This window comes from Calypte anna, chromosome 21 (genome assembly GCF_003957555.1).
Source record: "Calypte anna isolate BGI_N300 chromosome 21, bCalAnn1_v1.p, whole genome shotgun sequence".
Taxonomy (NCBI): Eukaryota; Metazoa; Chordata; class Aves; order Apodiformes; family Trochilidae; genus Calypte; species Calypte anna.
The window spans coordinates 1,149,632-1,169,554 of record NC_044266.1 but is presented as its reverse complement, the minus strand read 5'-3'; the positions used below and the strand labels follow the sequence as shown (position 1 = coordinate 1,169,554).

The window sequence follows — 19,923 nt, the reverse complement described above, 5'->3', positions numbered from 1 at the left end:
ACAAGTATCATATCAGGCCATAGTTCTTTCCACCAGAAAGATACTCCCTTTTTCTATCATCATTGAGCTCTTGCAGGTTCTGTTCTTCTAACTCCTTTAAGGACTAATATTAGGAAACTAAATCAATCTGAGCTTAAGTTCAGTGTACAATTTAACAAAACTGGTTATATTTCATACCACCTTACCCTAAGACAACAAAATAATTTTGTCAGGTTGCTGCTACTTTTCCAGCCAACCTTCTTCATACAGGTTGTAACAACATCCCTTAAACCACTCCCTTACAGTACGGAGCCCAGCAGACTCTTTACTAAGCTGGGACTCCTCATGTTAGAAGTGATGAATGATGGATACTGGCACCCTCAATGTTCTTTCTATCTACGAGGCAAAATGTGGCTGGAAGCAACTTCCACACCACTCAGTCATGCAAGCAAAGTCAAATTATGGGTAATGATTTTTGCAGCCTGGACCACAATCCACTGAAGGCACCACTCTGGGTTTTATTCCCACAAGCTGTGCTGGAACCTCAGTGGAGGGGCTGAGGCAGAAGCGTTTGATCAACCCAAGCTCCTTTTAATGTGATTTCTATTTCAGAACTGTTTCTTTTTATGCCTCCAGGCCTTTCCTGGTAATATCACCTGTGGCCTAATGTGACAGCAATGCTAAATTATATCTTGATGGCTAATTAGGGTAATTAAAGTGAGAGTAATCAAATCAAAGTAATGGGCAGGCTCTTAATAAAATGGCCAAAAAATATATTATTAATCATAGTGGGTTTTTTCTCCTTTGAATGTCGAAGGACAAAGATAACAAGAAGGCTGCACTTCAGAAATGGCCTTGGCTTGAAGGAGCATCACTGGCCTAAGCACTCCTGAAAATATTATTGATTTGTTGCAAGAAACCTTTTTTATTATTAAGAGTAAAAACGTAGGCTGCACCACATTTTACTTTTGGCAACGACTCCAGGGTATCGAGTCCCGCCGAGGGGCAGGGGGCCGGGTTCTGTTACCTCAGGTTTCCCGCCCTCCCATCCTCCCTCCCCTGCCCCCGTTCCCACCCCACTCTGCAGCCACCACAGCCACCAAATCACCGCGAACCGTCCCGAACCGAGCCCAGAGCCCCACAGGGGCCTCAGCGGTACCGAATCGGGCGGTACCAGGAGCCGCAGGCCCGGCTCCCCCCTCAGGCTTTCCCGCCGCGGGGGGAGGGCACCCCCGGGCATGGCTCCCGCCGCCCTGCCCGCCCGCTGGCACCCGAACCGGGGCACTGTTTGAAGTCTCCAGGCAACGGGGAGCCCGGCTGCTCGTCCCTCCTCTCCTCTCCTTTCCCTTTCCCTCCCTTCTCGCCCGCGGCTGCCTCGCCTTACCTCAGCAGAGCTCGCACTGCCTCAGGCCGCTGCCCCTCAGGAGCTGCCCGGCGGGAAGGGGCCGCAGAGCAGGAGCTGCCCCCGGGTCCCTCCGCCGCCCCCTCTCAGGTATTTGTGTTCTCCGCCCCACCGGGGATCGCTCCGCACCTCAGGGCCGCGGATCGCAGAGCTCAGGTGTGCGGGACCGAGGGACCTGGAGCGCGGGCCTTGCGCTGAACCGCATCTTCCCCGCTAAACGCTGAGGCGGGAGCGGGGAGGTGGTGGTAGTTTTCTTCTCCCTTTCCTGCCCCTCCAAGGGAAAAGAGGGAAGGCCAGCGGTGGGTGAAGGATCGGGGTGCTGTTCTGTCTCCTTGCCCACCACCAGCACTGAGGTACCGGCTGATGGTTAAGAATGGATCGGACCGAGAGCTTGGGAAGGGCCCCAGCTCCGCTCCCTGCTCAGTCAGGGGGTAAGGGATCCCAGAGCAGGTTGTGGGGCTGTTTTCTGGCCAGTGTTACATAGCTATGGACAAGAACCTCTGTGGTATTTCTTCTCGTGGCTTTGCTCCTCGGTTAGCCTGTTGGTGACAAAAAAATTTTATTTCCACAGGACTTCAGCTTCACTTGGACTGCAGAGCAACAAAACCCCTGCGTTCCCCAGCTGATTTTCTCTTCTACAGGGTAACAGCCACATTACATGTGTGATGCTGTTTGGTGAGGATCCAAGTGCAAAAAATGTCACCTCAGGAGCTTGCTGCACTGCTCTGCAAAGAAGGGGACCAACATCTTGCCCAGAAGGAGTTTCCAGCAGCCACTGCTTTCTACACGGCTGCCTTCAGCTGCAGTGCCCCCACAGCAGTACAGAGAGTGAACTCCTTGGACAAAGGGCTCTGGGAGAAAGTGACAGCCACGCTGGAGATGTGGTGCAAAGGCAAGGATCAGATTCCCAAGATCCAGAGCAAGAACTTGGCCATTGTCTCTCTCAGTGTGGGAACAGCAGCCATCTTTCTCTCCAGCCTACGTCCTGACAATGTCTCATCCTCAGTACATAAAATGGAGACCCTGCTCAGGCAAGGATGGACGGAGGAGGTGGTGAGTAGGTGCAACACCTTGCTCCAGGCTAACCCAGAATATCCCATGGAGCTGCTGCTGCTGAGGGCACTGGCGTGGGTGCTGTCAGGGACACAAGTTAGGAAAGGAGTTGCAGGCTATATCCAGGCCTTTGTGATGCATCGGGCTGAGGCAGTGGCCTATGTGTGTTCCAGGCAGAGGCAACACCTGCCACAGATCATCCAGGCCTTCTCAAATTATCTCTCAGCATGCCAGAAAGCAAGCCCAGACTGCAGCTCTTTGGACCAGTGGCTGGGCAACTGCTATGACTTCCTATCTGCAGTGGCACCTGATGACATCTGGGTTTGCAGGGTGCAGGCTGCTTACCTCTTCAAGAAAAGCAAATTTGAGGAGTGTGTGGCAGTGTGCAGCAAGGCACTCAAGGGCTTCTCAGCTGATAAGAACATCAGAGATGAGAAAGCTTTGGGTCTGCTCTTGGAACGGGCGGCTGCGTATTTCTTTTTGGGTGGACAGATGCAGGAAATGATACAGGATTTAGCAGAAGCCTTTGCAGCAAGCCCTGCCCAGGCAATGAAATACTTTGAAGAGCTTTTCTCACCCCACGACACCAAAAGGATAGAAGAACAGGCTAGAAGTGTCCTAGAGGTGAAGTTTGCAGCATACAGGGAGGCTGTGCGTACTCGGGCTGACCTCAGAGGCAATGGTGGCACCGAAGTTCTCCCTTCTGTCATCCAGACAATCCAGTTCCTCCTGCAGATCTCCCCAGGGTCCAAACGGGAGCTCAGTGTCCGGCTAGCAGACTGCCATCTGCTGCACGGAGAGGTCAGGGCTGCCCTGGATATCTGTGACCACCTCTTGGCAGCAGAGCAGAAAACTTACTATAACACTCTCTTAGCATTGCGAGGGTTCTGCTCCCTCCACGCTCACGACCACCAGCTAGCCCTGCAGGACTTTCAGAAGGTCATTGAGCATGATTCCCCACATCCAAACAGCTGCATTAAAGCCCTATGTGGGCGTGGACTTATCCGGATTTCTGGTGGCAGCCCTTACTTGACAGCCCTGGATTACATCACAGCTTGTCAGTTAAAGCTGGAAGAAACCATCTTCACAATCAAGTCCTATGTGCCGTGGAACCAGAGAGGGCTGCTGCTGAAGGTTCTCCAAGAAGAAGGACAGAAGATGCTCCAGAAGAAGAGGTACCTAGGAGGGAGTTCAGTCTGTGGGCAATAAAAAAAAAAAAAAAAAAAAAGGGATTTGGTGGGCCATGAAGTGTCAAACCCCTAGGAAGCATCCCTGCAAGCCAGAGCTGAGGTGTCACTATGTGTGTTCTTGGTCCTGGCAGCCCACTTTCTTTTTCCAATGCTGCCTGTATTGATGTCATGTTCAAGGCTGGGAGATCTGAGACAGGAACACCAAACTATTCCAGCTAAATCCATTAAAAGTTGAGCAAGGTGTAACAGGTACTCTGAGGTTTTAATAGTTTAATGTATCACCCCTTTTGAAAACCTGCTTCTTAGCTTCCAGGTGAAACAGAGAGGCTCTGTTGCTCTCATTAGCATTATCTTCAAGGTGTTTTTTCCTTTTTTCTTTTTTTTCCCTCCAGAGATGCTCCTGGGGTTTACCAGCTGGCTTCTCTCCTGGTGGAGCTGGACACTTCTGATGAAGCCTCACGGATCCTGTGTGCTGATGCCCTGTACCAGATGGGCCGTGTAGAAGAAGCTCACAAACTCCTTTTAGTAGCACTCTCCAAAAATCCACAGAGATCTCCCATCCTGGCAAGACTTGCACTTTTGCAACTGAAGAAAGGTTTCACATATGATGGCAACCAGGTAAGGAGCACCTGGCTGGCAGCAGAGAGAAAGAGGGAGTGCTCAGTGGTGGCCTTGTCAGCAGGACTTGTGTGTGTAGCACAGACAGACAAGGGCTCCCAGCTACACACAGCCCATCCATCACATCCTATTTAATGACACTTTGCATCAGAGACTTGAACTATGGCTGAGCATCCTGCCCCTGCTGACAATATTGATGGCATCAGTAATTTTCCCCTAGAGAAAAGAAGGCAGAACTACTACCTAACTGATTATCCTCATGAGGCATTGTACCAGAGGAGCAGGGAAAGAAACCAAACTAGAAGCTCAAATATCAGTCTGCTGTTTTCTCTCTTTAATGGCTAATGACTTGGGCTTGAAAGCACGAGATTCCAACATGTCAATTCTCCTACAAAGGGTCACAAAGCTGAATTACCAGGTTCTGCCATCAGAGGGAACTGTTGCTTTTTAAAAATCCCATAAAAATTCTGCTAGCCAGAAACAGAGCTTTTATCCTCACCACTTTGCTGCTCCCATAAAAAATAAAAATGTTGTATAATTTGCTGCCTTTGGGAGGGCTATTAATGAATGAAATTACTTTATTGAGAGTTCATCTGCTGCCCTTAGAACTTGGAATCCTACCTGCAGCTTCCTCTACATGTTCTAGATAGAAAATTTGTGTCACTAGAAATTTCTCTTCCAAATGTTTTTACCTCACCTGCCCCTCAGCATCTAGACACTTGTATCTATTAATAAATAATAGGGAAGTTAATAACTGTGTCTGGTGCATCAGGATAAGCTTAGATTTGAATGTTGAATGCCCCCCTAAACACATTTTCTTTACTGGAAGAAACACATTTTGATTCTTTTCCTTAGGAAATGTAGTTAAAAAGTGCTTGGTGACTTTCATTCTTGTGAATGAAGGCAAAGATACCATATCTCAGGCACAATCCTTCTGCAGGACAGTAGTTTCTGGATTTGAATCTATACTTTTGCCAGATTCTTAACAGCAATACTAAAAGAAAGGCCCAGCGTGTCATGGATTTTCCATTCATTCACTGGTTTCAATTTCAGAGTCAAAGGATCACTGGAATCCTGTTCCCCAGAACATTTCTCTATTTGGGGCAATCATCCTCTGCTTCAGCTGTATTTATAAAACCAGTTAGCTGCCAGTCTGGAACAGGTGCTGCCCAAAGTAAGCAAAGCAGCATTATTTCCCCAGAATGATTTCCACATCTGCAGTGGTGGTGAGGAAAGATAAAAATTCATCTTTTCTCAAGTAAAAGAGATTCCCAATCTGTGGCTGGACTGTGGCTGGCTGAAGCCCCAGTGAAACGTGGGGAAGCAGTGGGTAAGAGCATACTTGTCTCCCCAGACAGTAATATTTCCAGCTTTAGTATGACTTCATTTATCTTTTCATGGCAATCTTTCTCTCCTGCCTTTTTCTCTGCCATCGTTAAGCTGCTGAAGAAAGTGATCAGAATTGGAGATACCTCCTGCCTCCTGCCAATCATGGACATTTTCAAAGATGAAGACAGGAAGCTGATGCAAACTCACTGCCACTTCAAAGCTCTGACCATCCTGAAGGACAAACAGGAGGATGCTGACATCAAGGAGGCCATTGCCTACCTCTCCTTTGCCATCATTGCTGCAGGTAGGGCTGTCACCAAACTGCAGATTTCTTTCTGTGGGCAATCAGATCAGTGGGTGGGCAAGCCTGTCCCACCACTTCTCAGCTGTCATTTGCCAGCTGAGAATATTGGGACAGGTGACTTCCAAAGGCAGGTGAAGAGCAGGATAAAATTGGTTTATAGCTACTCATCTGGACCATGAAACAAAGAGCAACCAACCTGCTTTCTTGTTCCAAAGCACTAATGACTGAGTAGTTCCAGTGTAGAAAAGTGAGTGTACCCACTTACACACATCATTATCTTGGCTTTTCCTAAGGAGGGAGATCAGACTAACATGGAAATGCTTCTGGCATGTTCCAAGTAAAACCGTGTTCATATGGAAATCTGCCTTTCACTCTGAGCAAATGTTATGACAGCAGCATTGAGAAGAAGAGAGATTAGTTTATGAAAATGGAAAAAAAAAAACCCCAACAACCTGTTAATTGCTTTGAGATGGTTCCATTTCACAGCCCGTGTCTTCCAGCTTATCAGCTCCCCACCTGCTAGAACAGATGCTTGTTAAAAAATAGATATTGTCTTTATAGAAGCCAATTGATAGAGCTGCAGAGCAATAATACCTTTGGTGCAGAAGTTTTGGAGCATATCAGGAGGGACAAAAAGCCTCATTACTGTGAAAGAATTGCTAGGAGCCTGTCTGCTCTGCAGGCAGCTGTGCAAGATGCTGCATTTGCTGACCTCCCTGTGAAAAAATATTTACAGTGCATTGATGATTTATCATCCAGTACTGGGATGCCACAGTTATTGATTGCAAGCCTAAACAAATCAAGATCCTTATCAAAATTGCCTTGAAAGGAAGGGGCACATGGATGGCAGAAAAATCCATGTGCTGCAGCCTGGGAATGAATGGCCCATGATTTTCATTGTCACCTCTGTGTGTTTCTTTGGGCAGCTCTGATTTGAAAGTATTTTTAAAGAGTTTTAGTATCACAAATCCCAGTGCATATTGAGAGTGGCAGTAAATTAGTCAGTACTCTCTGGATTACTGTTTTATCCAAAATAGTCTGTACTCCTTGTGCTGCCATCTTCACACATCTTCATCTCAGAGCTTTCTTCTCTCATTGGTGGCTTTACTATCATTCTTTGACAGAACTCTGCTGGACACCTAACTGATTACTGTGTTTTAGAAACCAACCTAACATACATTCTTTTCTTTCTTTCAACTCAGAACTCACACTACATGACAGGAATTCAACAGGCAACAAAACCAAAGGAAACTACCACTAAAGTCCTCTCCTTGTACTTCAGCAGGTACCCTCAGGCAAAGGGGAATTTTTAATAGATTCATGTGGATATCCTCCCCAGCAGGATATCCTCCTTCATCTTTTTGCCTCCACTCAGGACATCCCCCTCTCACCCTTGCCACAGCTCTTTTCATTCCTGCTCTACCACCTAATTTTCACCTGGCCACTTTGAAGCCCTTCAGTGAGCCTTAGTGGTGTGCACAGTGGGATTTCCTGCATTCCAGCACCAGGCTCCAGACCTCTCAAGTAAGCACTGCTGCATGTCTCTCCTCCAGGTGGCTATGCTGAGGATTGTCTTCTCATCAGGGCTGGATGTTATGGGCGCCTTGGTCAGAAGAAAACTGCTATTTTTGATTTTAATGCCATCCTGAAGGAGGATCCTAGGAACGTGCAAGCTCTGAGTGGACGAGGACTCATTTACCTTGCTCTGAAGCAGCAGAAGGTACTGTCACTGTCTTGATTTCCTGGGAATTTTTCTGACAGCAATATTAGCAATATTAGTGTTAGGTACAGCAGGCTTTGTCAGACTCACTGAAATCAGGAAGTTTCTCAGACCATTTGGTCAGTGAAAGCTCTTTTTTTTGGCTGGGTGTACAGGCTGCCCCCTTGGCATCACTACTCTGCTTTCCATTTCATTTTTTGGCCTTGTTTTTACCTAGGAAGCAGTACAAGACTTGATCTCAGCACTGAAGGTGGAGGCAGGAGCAGTGATCCCAGCAATCCTCTCCTTAAAGCACGAAGCCCAAGGCTTGATCACTCAGTGGCTCCTGCAGCATGGCAGGGCTGCATTAGCTGAGCTTGTGGCTACTAAAAACCTCATAAAAGAAGAAACCCTCAGGGATCTCCTCATGATTGCAAAAGCACTCATTAAAATTCGCAAGGATCCACAATATCACATCTTCTACACAGATGTTTTGATTGCAAAAGGTAAGATCTCATCCTTCCAGACAGCTGATCAGAGTCAGTGAATGAGCAGGAAACTAAAAGAAAGTGGATATTAAATGGCAAGTGTCTTGTGTAGTACTTTTCAAGAGAAGTTTGCAAATGTTTTGGGAAAGGTGACAAAGAACTCAGTAATTCCCCTAGATGTGGACAAGCTAACTTGCTACTTTTGCTACAGGCTAAATGCTACTTTTGTAAGTTTTCTTGCTACCCCTTTCTCCACCTGGAAGGGGCAGCAAAGTTTCTCCTGGTGTTACCCACAGGGAGGTATGAAGAGGCCCGGGACCACCTGAGGGAGGCATTTCACCACTCTCCTGCTGATGCCTTTGTGAGTGCCAGAGTAGCTGTGCTGCAGTTGAAGAAGAGGAACATGCCAGTGGCAGCCCGTTCCTTCAGCTGCCTGGCTAAGAGAGATGAAAGGGAGTTGGGCTTTCTCCTGAACTTCATAGATGCTAAGCAACAGCACAACCTCTCTCAGGTACAATCCTTTTTTGGTGCCACATCATTAGATTCAGTGAGGAAAGAAATGGGAGTCAAAATTAGGCTGCAGAAGATTACCCTGTGTTGCCTTGAACAGAAGTGTGTGGGAAGACAATTTATCAGATAAACAAGGAACAAACTGGATTCTTCCTCCAGCCAGAGTAGGGATTTGAGTCCAAACTTCTTTCATTGCTGTGACCTTGCTTCAGTCTCTAATAATTCATCATTACCATTTCTTATCACTCCAGTGAGTTTCTTGTTGGCCTCACTAGCATGAGACCTGATTAATCCCAGCAGTGAAATGCAGAGGATGTGAGGGGCAGCAGCTAGAGATTTAACAATAAATTATTATTGTACTCTGTATTCATTACATGGTGCTCATAGCTGGCTTCTGGGGAAGGGCAATCCATGTTTTGTTCATTTTCTTGATGAAAAGAATTTGAAGGTCTTGATTCAGTCACACTAAACTCAGTTTTTTATAAAACTACTGGACTTTGAGGTTGATGTTGGGTTTCTTAGCTAAAGAACCCATTCTCAATCCAACTATGTATTTTTCAGTAGGTTTTTTTTCCCATAATTTCTTCCCCAAAGTACATCCAGCTCTGAGGAATCATTTCCAACAATAAGACAGGACAAGACCAGATGGATGGTGAGGAGTTTTAACATTCACTCAAGCATCTGCAGTTCTGATTGCCCAGAAGCTCTGTGTTCTGAGAATCACTTTGCTTCCTTTTATTCAATTTGTAGATTGTGTGCACCCTGGTGAGAAGCTATATTGTTCTGCTTTCTCCCAGGTTATAAAACAAACAACATGCTGACATACTTAATGCATCTCCAGAGGAGTACTTTGTATGTATTTTAGCAAAACAGCAGGAGGATATAAGTAAACAAGTATTAATTTACCAGTCCCTAGATACACCCCATTACAGAGAAAAGAGCCCCTCTCCTTTGAATAATGTAAAAAGTTCAGTCTTATGGGGAAGAGTTGGAAGATTTTAGAGCCAATTTGCAATCTTTTATTCCATGAAGTTGATAAAGATACAATCTAGAGTGTGCCTGTGGGGGCCCTAAGGAGGTGTCTATAAATGCAGATCTGGTTTACAGCTGAATTTCCCTTGCTGCCACACCACTCAGTCTGTATGGGAGTCTCACAGCTAAGTCCATCTGTGCTGCTTTCTGAGAAAACACAGGAGGGATTTGCTTATGCTGTCAGTAAGGAAAAAACAAAACAAAACCAAAAAAAAACCCAACAAACTCATTTTTATTCAGCTAAAAGTGCACTGATGTACAGGAGCTCACTGGTGCCACAGATGAGTGCAACCTTTAAAATGAGAGTGGTGCTTTATTCCTGTCTTGATCTGACAGCTATGGAACAGGGTTTGCAATAAAACCTCTTACTGGTGGCTTATTTATCATGAAAGATTTCTCTGCCACTGGAAAGAATGGGGGTAGCAGAATGATTTCAAGCCTGGAACTCAATACCAGTGCTGGAAGTAAGAGAGTAATTTAGGGATTTTTTAAATCTTTAATCTTGAGCTTTTGTTCAACTGAGTAAACATTTGGACTTAAGCACCCAGAAGTCTTTCCATAGTCTCTAATCTTCAAAGATTTATTGAGTTTGATTGCTTTTATTACTAATTAGCCCAGAATCACACTTTTATAGATATATTTATGTATTATGTGAGGAGAGGATAAGGGTTTACTTTGCTGGGATGGGGAAGGAATTGGTTAATTCACCTGCCTGGTGTCTCAAAGGATTTTCCAGTAGCATTTCCTTTTGCCTGCAAGGTTATTCCAGTTCATGTGAGAAGTGAGGATCTCAGTAAAATGAAAAAAGCTTACAGACAGGATTAGTGCCAAAAAACCCAAGGAGGGCCTTGCTTGCTGGGGCTCCTCACCACTCCAGGGCAGGTCTTCCTGCTGCCTCTGTTTCACAAAAAAAAGGAGACTGAAGCTAAGAAGAGCTTAGTGGTTTACACTCAGCCCCTCATCTCAGCAGTCCATGCTCAAAAGTATTATGCCAGGTTGGTTTAGGGTGTTTGGGGATTACAGAAATTATAGAAATGTGTCATAATTATCCTGGAGTCTGGTAGGAAGAGCTGAATTAATTCTACAGAAGCTGAGTAGGAAAGGGTGGAGCGAGGAGAGCTCCTGGATGTACAGATTTTTTTTTCATTAAAAACAAAGCAATGAAATTCTTCCATTATTTATAGTCCGAGGGGTCCCAGGCTAAGAAATTTGTAAACAAGTGGGAGAGCCCCATGGGAATAGGAATCTGAAAGATTTATTAAGCTGCAAAAGGTCAGCGGAAGGGAGTTTGCTTGCTGCTAGTGCAGCTTCAACCCTTCAGCTTCCCACATCAGAGGTTAAATAAAATGGCTGATTGCTCCCTCCTTGCCCAGATCCTCAGAGCTGCACTTTCTGGTGGCTGTTGAAATGCCAGAGGATGCTCAGAGCTGACTCCTACAGAAATGGTCCCAAAAGCTACATGGGCTCAGTCAGAATTAGGCCACCAGCCCCAGGTAGAAGTTGCCATTCCACATGACTTCAAGGCCTGTGGATCCCAAAGAGGAGCTGCAGGTAAAGAGGGAAAGACTTGCTCCAAACTGTTTGGAAAACATCCCTCTTGGAAAGCTCAGTGCTTGTCAGTCCATCTGCTGGCATTTACTGCTCAGAGACTAACCTGAGGCTACAATTCCATATCCATTAAACTCCTCACTCATTTTCTCTCTGAGGAACAGAGCCTTGGTTTGTTTCAACATCAGGTTAGTCACTAGAGGCTGGAACAAAAAGTGCAACAAAAATATATGGTATTTTTAACCCTTAAGCACAATATTGATCCATTTCACCCAGAACCTCTTTTCCTTAGTTCAGTTAAACAGCAATCAACTCTAATCTAAACCAAAATAAAGAGGCACAGAAAGAGACTGGAAGACCTGAGCCACCTGCCAAGGGTGGCTACTGAAACTGTGGCTGGGCTAACTGAATTTTGGGAATTATCATACACCCAAAGGCAGAGTGTGACATCCCATGGAATGAGACTGTTGAAAATATTTATCCTGTGCCTGAAGGCTCAGGTTGTTTGGCTCAGCCTTCTGTAAAACCTTAGCTGCTGGTGGCTGCCTTGTTTATAACTTAAATATTCACTCAACTGCAGCATGTTAAAAGTTTTGTTTATTACCATTAAAGAGAAATAATGAGAAATTCATTTGAGACAAAGAATTCTAATGGAGTTTTCTCTTTTTGACCTTTATAAACCTAAAAATTCTGTGGTTTTTTTCTACTTTCTCTATTTTCTTGTTGTTTTTCCCTTCAGATAAGGCAGATATTTCACTTGCACTTGTGATTAATGATTAGCAAGGCCATCTGTTGGCTACTTTTTCTTACAGCTTGGGTGAACTCCAGGAGACACCAACCTTTATTATTGTGAGCTGTTGGTGGGGCAGTACCTGGGTTAGGTATCTGCTGACCAGAAGGTGCAGTTTCCATAGAGTCACCTGTCAGAGCAGACCATGCCAGCAATTGGGTTTCATGAAGGAAAAACTGTTTGCTTACAGAGTTTGGTCCTTTCAGTTTTCAGTTCCCATATCATTCCTGAGGAATGTAAACAACTTCAGGAGCAATGTTCTGAGAAAGTTTTTAGTTAAATATGCAGAAACAAAGAAGAGTGGTAGAGGAACTCTTGAGGTAGCAGCAAGTGCGCACTGAGCCCAGACTTTAAATCTGCATGCAAAAAACCCCTCTGCCAGTGAAGTCTTCTCCAAAGAGATGCAATCCCAACATTAGAATTTCCTAGTGTTGGTGCCTACCTGTGGCCACTCCACACTAGAGATCTCCCTCTTTTTTCCCCCATTTTTAGTAGCTCATATCCAGGCACTTTGTGTCCACAGGTGGCAGCCCAAGAAGGCAATGTGCTGGTTAAAGAACACCACTATGAGAAGGCTCTTGGCTACTACACCCTGGCTGTCCTCACCAGCAGAGACAACCCCAGGTACCTCCGCAGGAGGGCTGCTTGTTTTACACACCTGAAGAAATATGACAGAGCCCTAAAAGACATGGAGAAAGTGATGGAAAAGCACGGCAGGAGCAGCCTGAAAACCCGTGTGGAGGATCACTGCTCCAAGGGCCATCTGCTGCTGCTCCTGGCTGAGGAAGAAGCAGCAGTGCAGCAGTACATAGAGGCCCTGCAGCTGGATGAATCCCTGGCATTGTGCAGCATCCTGAAGGGCCCTGGCAGGGAGATTTTAACCAAAACATTTCACAAGGTTGCTCAGTATAACCTCGAAATGCAGCGTTATGAAGAGGCCTGGAAAATCACAGACTATGGACTTAAAATTGATAAAAGTACTGAGCTTAAAAAGCTGAAAACGAGACTGAAGCGAGAGGCATCAAGCTGTAGCATACATTGATTTCTAAAAACTGGATTTTCCAGTTTCCTCTTTGCTTTTTAGTTTGTTTTGTGAGTCTGCAAGAGTCAGAGAAAGATGAGATACTCGTGATAAATCTGCAATGGACATGGCACTGGACATGGTACAGCAACATTAGGAGCAGAAACTTTCAGGTAGGGAACAGGACAGCTACAAGAAAAAGGCAAACTGCAGTAGTCCTTACTCTTTAAAATCATTGTGACTGTGTGTCAGCTTCTTCTTGTGAAGTCTGGCTAAACTGAACTAATTCTAACCTCAGTTCCAATCATAATGAAAGAAAACATTAAAATAATTTGCAGCTTATGAATAATAATCATGGATCTTCTTGCTATGTATTTGATCAGCTTTAACACATATTGCTCAACTGGGTTCCTTACTTTTATGGTAACATTTGTAATATTTTCTAATGTTTCTGGAGGCACATGTGTTCCACGACTCAGCTGACCCTCTCCTGAATGGAAGGAACTGCTCCTGTCTCAATCTGGTGGATTTACAGTGATCAGCACCAACACAGGGGAGCAGGAGCAGAACAAATGCCAAGTAAACTGGTTTTCTGTCCCAGGGAACATAGATAATATGAAATATTGAGACTCAACAGAGATGAAACATCCAACCTAGTGACTAACACTGCTGTCTGGGGCACTCCAGACTTCACCTTGAACTGCCAGCTCCCTGTGTCTCAGTTTGCCAGTGCAGATCCTGGAGATGAATCCCTCAGCAGGGGTGTCTACAGGAGCCTCTGGAACATCATCCCTCACACTCCTGGATATCTGTGCCCAGAAGAGAACCCTAGAGCAGGAACTACTCAAGTGATCAGTGTACAAGGAAGAGGTGGGGGCTGGAGGCAGCAGGCAGGGTGGTGATGTGGTTGCTCTGCAGTGCTTCAGCACCATTCCTCATCATTCCTGTGCACAGTCTGGGAACCAACAGCTCCCAGGCACTGCAGGCTGTCACCTCCTGTCACTTGCAGAGCTTCAGCACCTCTAAGGACAGCCAGGCTTAGGGGGCAGCACAGAGTAGTGCTCAAGCACCCCATTTCTGCAGGATTTGGCATTTCACCTGTGCACTGGGAGGCTTTGGAGGGGGCTCCCCTCTGCTGGGCTGAGAGGAAGCAAAGAGGGGGGGCCCAAACCAGCAGAGCTGTGTGTTTGTTATGTCTGCTCCAGAGAATTTCTCCCACTGCAATGGGAGTGATAATCAACCCTGGAGAAAACCAGAAACTGCTACTGAGAACAAAGATTAAAGCAATGCTGAGAACTCCTGTCCTGGCTTTGATTAGGAGGAATGGGAAAGGGAACATTTTCCTTTTTGTTACACTGTTTTCCAAAAGACAACATTCCAGAGTGAAACAAACTTCAGTGAGCAGCCATGCAATCAACCCAGTAGGCAATGAAACCATCTGTACCCTGGCATCTTTGGGTTTTTCTTCTCTGCATGCTTCTTGTTTTTTTCTTCTCTAAAAGCACAGGTAAGAGTGGGCTTCTTTCCTTTAAAATTCAAGCAAACATACTCTGATTTTAATCCTAGTGACACTGATAAGTACTTTTTGCTTCTAATTGGCATCAAGATGCTACAGGATAGTTTCTTTCCAAGCATGAAATTACATCCTTAAACAACTGTCAGCTGCATTTGCAAGCTGAAAGAAACAACTGCTGATTTTTCTTCCAACAGTAATCAACAGATAGGAATTTCTGTCTCATGCAGAATGTTTTGAGAAGCAGTTGTTTAGGGCTTTTGAATACTTTCAGATTTTTTTTATTGATTGATTGATGGATTTTTGTTCTGGGTTTTTGATTGCTTAGAATAATAAATCTCTTTCAGAATAGACCTATGTGATCATCTCATCCACCTGCCTGACCACTTAAAGCTGACCAGAAATTAAAGTGTATTATTAAGGGCATTGTCCCAGTGCCTCTTGAACACTGATGATATTGTTGATGATGTTGTATAAGCATGGAAATCCAGACACACACAGGACAGACAGCTCAGCTGCACCTGGGGGAAATCACTTCAGTATAGAAAGACCACAGATCTGGCTCTTCTCCCACTTACTAATAGATAGGAAAAATATTAGTAAAAAAACAGTGAGAAGGAAGAATTGGGGTTTAAATCAAAAGGAAGGAAACAGTCTACATAGCAGAGGGATCCCTAAATTCAGTAGGCTGAGAGCAGCAGTACCACCTTGCTGATTTATTCTATGTAATTGCCAGTGAACTGAGATCATCTTAAAGCCCCAAGCCTTTCCAATATGTCAAACTTTTCTCACACCACCTGCTAGTCAGGAAAAGCACTGGGAAGACTGTCCTGTCTCCCAGGCTAATACTCCATCCACTGGCCTAGGCTGCCTCTTAAAAAGTCTGGGGGGGTTTGGCATGTTTTATTCTGAAAAGCAATACCTTTGCTGCTCTGACTAGAGTGCATTTATTACCCCTACAGATTTTTTTCTTTAAAACTAGGAACCATATGAATCCCTGCAAGGCTGCTGTAGAGTTATCCTGAGGAAAAATGGGTTTTCAGGTGGCTGCAGCTGGTGTTTCAGGCACAGGAATTCTTCCCCATGCTCTATCTCATGCTGTAGATTAACGGGTGCTTCTCTCAGCAGACCCCAACTGTTCTTAGCAGCATTTTTAGTTTGTTTACTTTCTCTCTCCTCTTTCTGTGCCCACTTAACTGCTGTGATCAAAGTCCTTATCTTTGCCTGTGCTTAAGCTTCTGATTTCTTTATTTCTCTGTTACATGCTTGCTCTTCCAACTAATTTCTTGAAATATCAGCTGATCTTTCCCATTAGTCACAGTGGGTTGATTAGCAGCATCCCTGCCTTATGCGTTCCCAGCACAATTCCACAGTCCCCACCACCCATCCTGAGCCTCCTTTGCTGCAGTCCTGAGAGCAGAGAGGATGAAATATGACCCATCTATTCCAGCTACACCCCAACCCATCCACCTGAGGGCCAAAAGCCTCCTACACCTCCTCACCCCACACCTCCACCACTCTGCTGGGCCAGAAGAGGACACCTTCCAAAAACCCTGCTGCAGTTTGCAGGGCAGGAGTCCCTTCTGAGTACCCCACACTTTTAGCAGTCACCACCACTGGCTGTGGTTACAACCCAGGCTAATTGTCACCTTGCAGTGCCAGTGAGGCCACCAGGAATGTTTAAGGTGCCTCCATGGGATCACTGCACTTGAGCCTGGCTCTAGCCAGCCTGCTGCTGTGTTAAATTATCTCAGCAATCAGCAGAGAGGGCATTATTGCCCCTGGGGAGCTGCTCTGCCTGCTTCCCTCTCAGCCCAGTCCCCCCACCAGTGCACCAGAAATCTATTATTTATCAAAAAACATCTCCCCCTCCCTTCCAGACTGATAAATCTCATTCTTATCTGAACTCAGAATGTTTCTACACAAATGATTGCCTGCTAATGTCAGCTCTGTGAAGCATGCAGCATTCCTTACAGGAATATAAAAAGAAAATCAGATGTGAAAATATTTGCATCACAGTTACACAAGTTTCCTGACCTTCTGCTCTGCAATCCAGCAGGCAAAGACCAGCTTGGAAATGATGGCCAGTTGTTTGGAATTAAATACTCTGCTGGAAGCTTCTCCTCAGAGTTCACACAGTTAAACTTTGAGATTTTGTGATTGCAGAAGGTTTTATTTCCTTTAAAATCATATCACTAGTTTTGTTTTCTTGTTTCAGTTCGTTAGGTGCTTCCAGGTACTCAAAGAACCTAAAGACATCAGCCAAGTTCAGCTGCAGATAAATTAATTTTTGAAGCTGACAGATTGCCTGGGAATTCATCTTCCTGACTTCCAGTCTAATTCCTTGGGCTTCCCAGGTTCAGATCCTGGTGGGAAGTTGGCTCTGGCTCCCAGCTAGGCAAACCCAGCAACTTTAATGAGTTTCTGTGTGCATAAGTGAGGACACTCCACTTGCAGAAGCAGATGTTTCACCTTAATGACAGCTAATCTAAAAGCCATTTCTTTCACTGTCATTTCCCTGTGGCAGATTAACTGTGTTATCATTGCACTGCTTCTGCATCAAGCCATTTCCAATTTGCCAGGGCTCTGAGGAGTCCCTGTCACCACTAATTTAATGTGTTACATGAAATTATCCCTGGCATTCCAATCTGCCTCAGAACTTGGCCATTTCAATCATATTTCAGCTGAACTGGTCTGTGTTGGGATCTGCTGGCTCACTCAGCCATTACTCAATGGCACCTTAAGGAAAAGGACTCATTACTTGGGAGGCACAGCACTCCAAAGCTGTGGGGTTTGGGAGGCTCTTTCTCCTCCTCCTGCTGCCCTGGGTTCCAGAAATGATATATTTTTGATATATTCATCTGTTCCCTGGGATACCAAAGGCTCCTGCAGAGCTGGCCCTGCCCCACAGATGTGGCATCCCCAGCACAGGAGCAGTGCTTGCTTTGGTCACAAAGTGCTCAGAGGGAAGAGGACAAAGAGGATGATGGTGCTGGCTGTAGCAATGAGGATTACAGTGAGGTTATTTTCAGTTTCTCACCAATGGACTAGCAAGAGGTGTTCAAGGGTAAAACCAGAGCTTCTCTTCTGCTCAGCTGCCACTGCTGAGTCTTCCCCTCCCCTTCTGTCATAGCCTGGTGCCACTGCCCCTCTGGATTCCACACCTCCACACAGATCTATAACCTACACATCATCTAATACTTGAGCAACTACTGAATTTTAAATTCATTTCATTTCTGAAGTTTATCTTGAGCATACAACACACAGACAAAACCTACTGGAACCCTTGACAACTCTGTGTTCTGCATGCAATGCAAGGCTGAGACTGTCTGGTAATTAATTACCTGTGGCTTCAGGTGTCTTAACCCCCAACACCACCCTTTTTGTATTTGTGTGTTCCCTACATGATTCCAAAACATCAAGAGTTACAGAGAATAAACCAGCATAAGGATTGCCCCACAGACCATAAGGGAAATTAAGAACAGTATCAGATAATAAGTTTTTATCTCTCATTCCTGAGCTGTGTCACAGTCAATGAGAAAATTCAGCTATAAAGCCAGAGGGAGAATGTAGGAGGGAGCAGGGAGCACAGGAGGATGTTAATGATTCCATTCCTGGTTTGCATTTTGCTCTGCCCCTCAGTTGTGCTTTCATCTCCAGGTCAGTGCTGTGTACACCTCATGCAAGCAGCAAATCTGCTCCATGGGCACCACCAAGCCTGAGGAATGGGGAGCTGAGGGCACAAGGGAGCCACATTGTCAGATCCAGATCAGTAGTGGATGAAATGAAAAAGTGACAGCTATTAGTATTTTCCCACTTAAAATGACCACCTCACGGAGCATCTTGATTGCTTAGAAACCTCAGATGCCATATTAGAAGATATTCAGAGACTGTTAATATACTCAATATGTTCTCTAAAAGCCACATTAAATTCTAACAACATCAGGAACACCTCTGAGTGCTGGTAACAGTTTGGAGTTTGTTCTTTTGGTGCAAACTTTAACAACAGAAACATTTATACCTTGCCATTTCTCCCCCTTTTTTTTTTTTTTCCAACCTTGCCAACAGTGTTTTTGCAATGCTGCTTCTTTCTTTCATGCATCTTTTGTCCATTCTTGGGCAATAAAATCTACTGACTGGAGAAAACAGGTAATTAGCCATCTACATAAATTGCCCTGTGACTCCATCATTAATGTGTTTGGATGTTTTAATTGATTGCAGTCTCGACTGTTTTGGATGGCTTAAATGCCAGCTAATGCAATCCAATTAAGCCTCCTAATAAACCTGACTGATGAACAGCAATATAATCACACATCAAGTAGAGATGTAGAGGGAAATGCCACAGAACTGACAGTTTAGAATAGACTGTGTCATTCTGAGCCCCAAATCACTTCTCAACGGGAAACTTCTCATTGACTGTAACTGGTGGTGGGTTTGGGGATCCAAGACCTGATTCAACACACCTTTCAAACACACACTTAAGCCAGTTCCTATCCAGAAAACATCTCTGGTGCCTCTTTAAAAAAATATAAAAATAACTAGATGAGGCAGCTAGAAGTTAAACAAACTCATACTGAAATATGACGCAAACTTTCAATAGTGCCCTGCAAGCAACCTAAAGATGGTGTAATGTCTTTATGCCAGCTCTGGAGGTCTTTTTCAAGCCCAACCAGAGGTTATAGATTTAATGGAGTAATCTCTGTGAAATCCTCTGCTCTGGTCTGCCAGCTGCCAGACAAGACATAACAGCTACTCAGGCATCAATGTCTATTAATCTCGTCTTGACTTTGATTCTCTGGGTGACTTTGTTTCATCTGTAAAATGGGGATAATACTCTCTTTCAGCTGCCTGTTGGTATCTCTTAGTTCTGGGTACAGAGTGCTCTGAAGATGACATTATTTTTACATTTTAGATCCTTGTAACAGAGCTACAGCTTCTCATCAAGCCCTTTCCCCATCCAGTGGTGCTGGCAAAGGTCACCCCTCTGTTCTCTGCCTGATAACCACTTACTCAGTTCTCTCACTGCCTCCTGCACAAGCAAAGGCAGAGCCTTTTTTTTCTTGCCACACAAGAAAGGTAAGGTCTGGGTGAAAAGGGGAAAGTTGCTGAAAGTTAAGCATATCTGTAAGCATTTTGATAATTCAGGACTTCATGAACAGTCTTGCCACAACCAAGTGTAACCATTTATTGAAGAGGATCTCATGGTTTTGTCTTCCATGTTCAGTCACATGGTAGATGTGTGGTGTTTAAATGCATACAACTATGGTTATATACTCTACATTTTTCAACTGATCTGAATAGCTCTCCTTGGAAAATGGAGCTTTCTGTCACTTGTAAGGTATTAGCAGCATAACTAATGGATAATACAGTTGAAATTTTTATGTGCTCCATAGCCAAAAATAATTTCAAGTAAAACACCTTCAGTTCATGTTGTTTGTAGTCAATCT

At 44.9% G+C, this 19,923-nt stretch overlaps 1 protein-coding gene across 1 annotated transcript; it reads left to right on the top strand.

Annotated features, from left to right (window-relative positions):
• The first annotated feature begins 2,077 nt into the window (after positions 1-2,077).
• On the top strand, positions 2,078-12,984 carry TTC34 (tetratricopeptide repeat domain 34). The gene is made up of 7 exons (XM_030463415.1): positions 2,078-3,609; positions 4,017-4,242; positions 5,683-5,875; positions 7,429-7,595; positions 7,813-8,080; positions 8,359-8,573; positions 12,466-12,984. The coding sequence occupies exons 1-7, from the start codon at positions 2,078-2,080 to the stop codon at positions 12,982-12,984; spliced, it is 3,120 nt and encodes a 1,039-aa protein (XP_030319275.1).
• Positions 12,985-19,923: the final 6,939 nt, after the last annotated feature.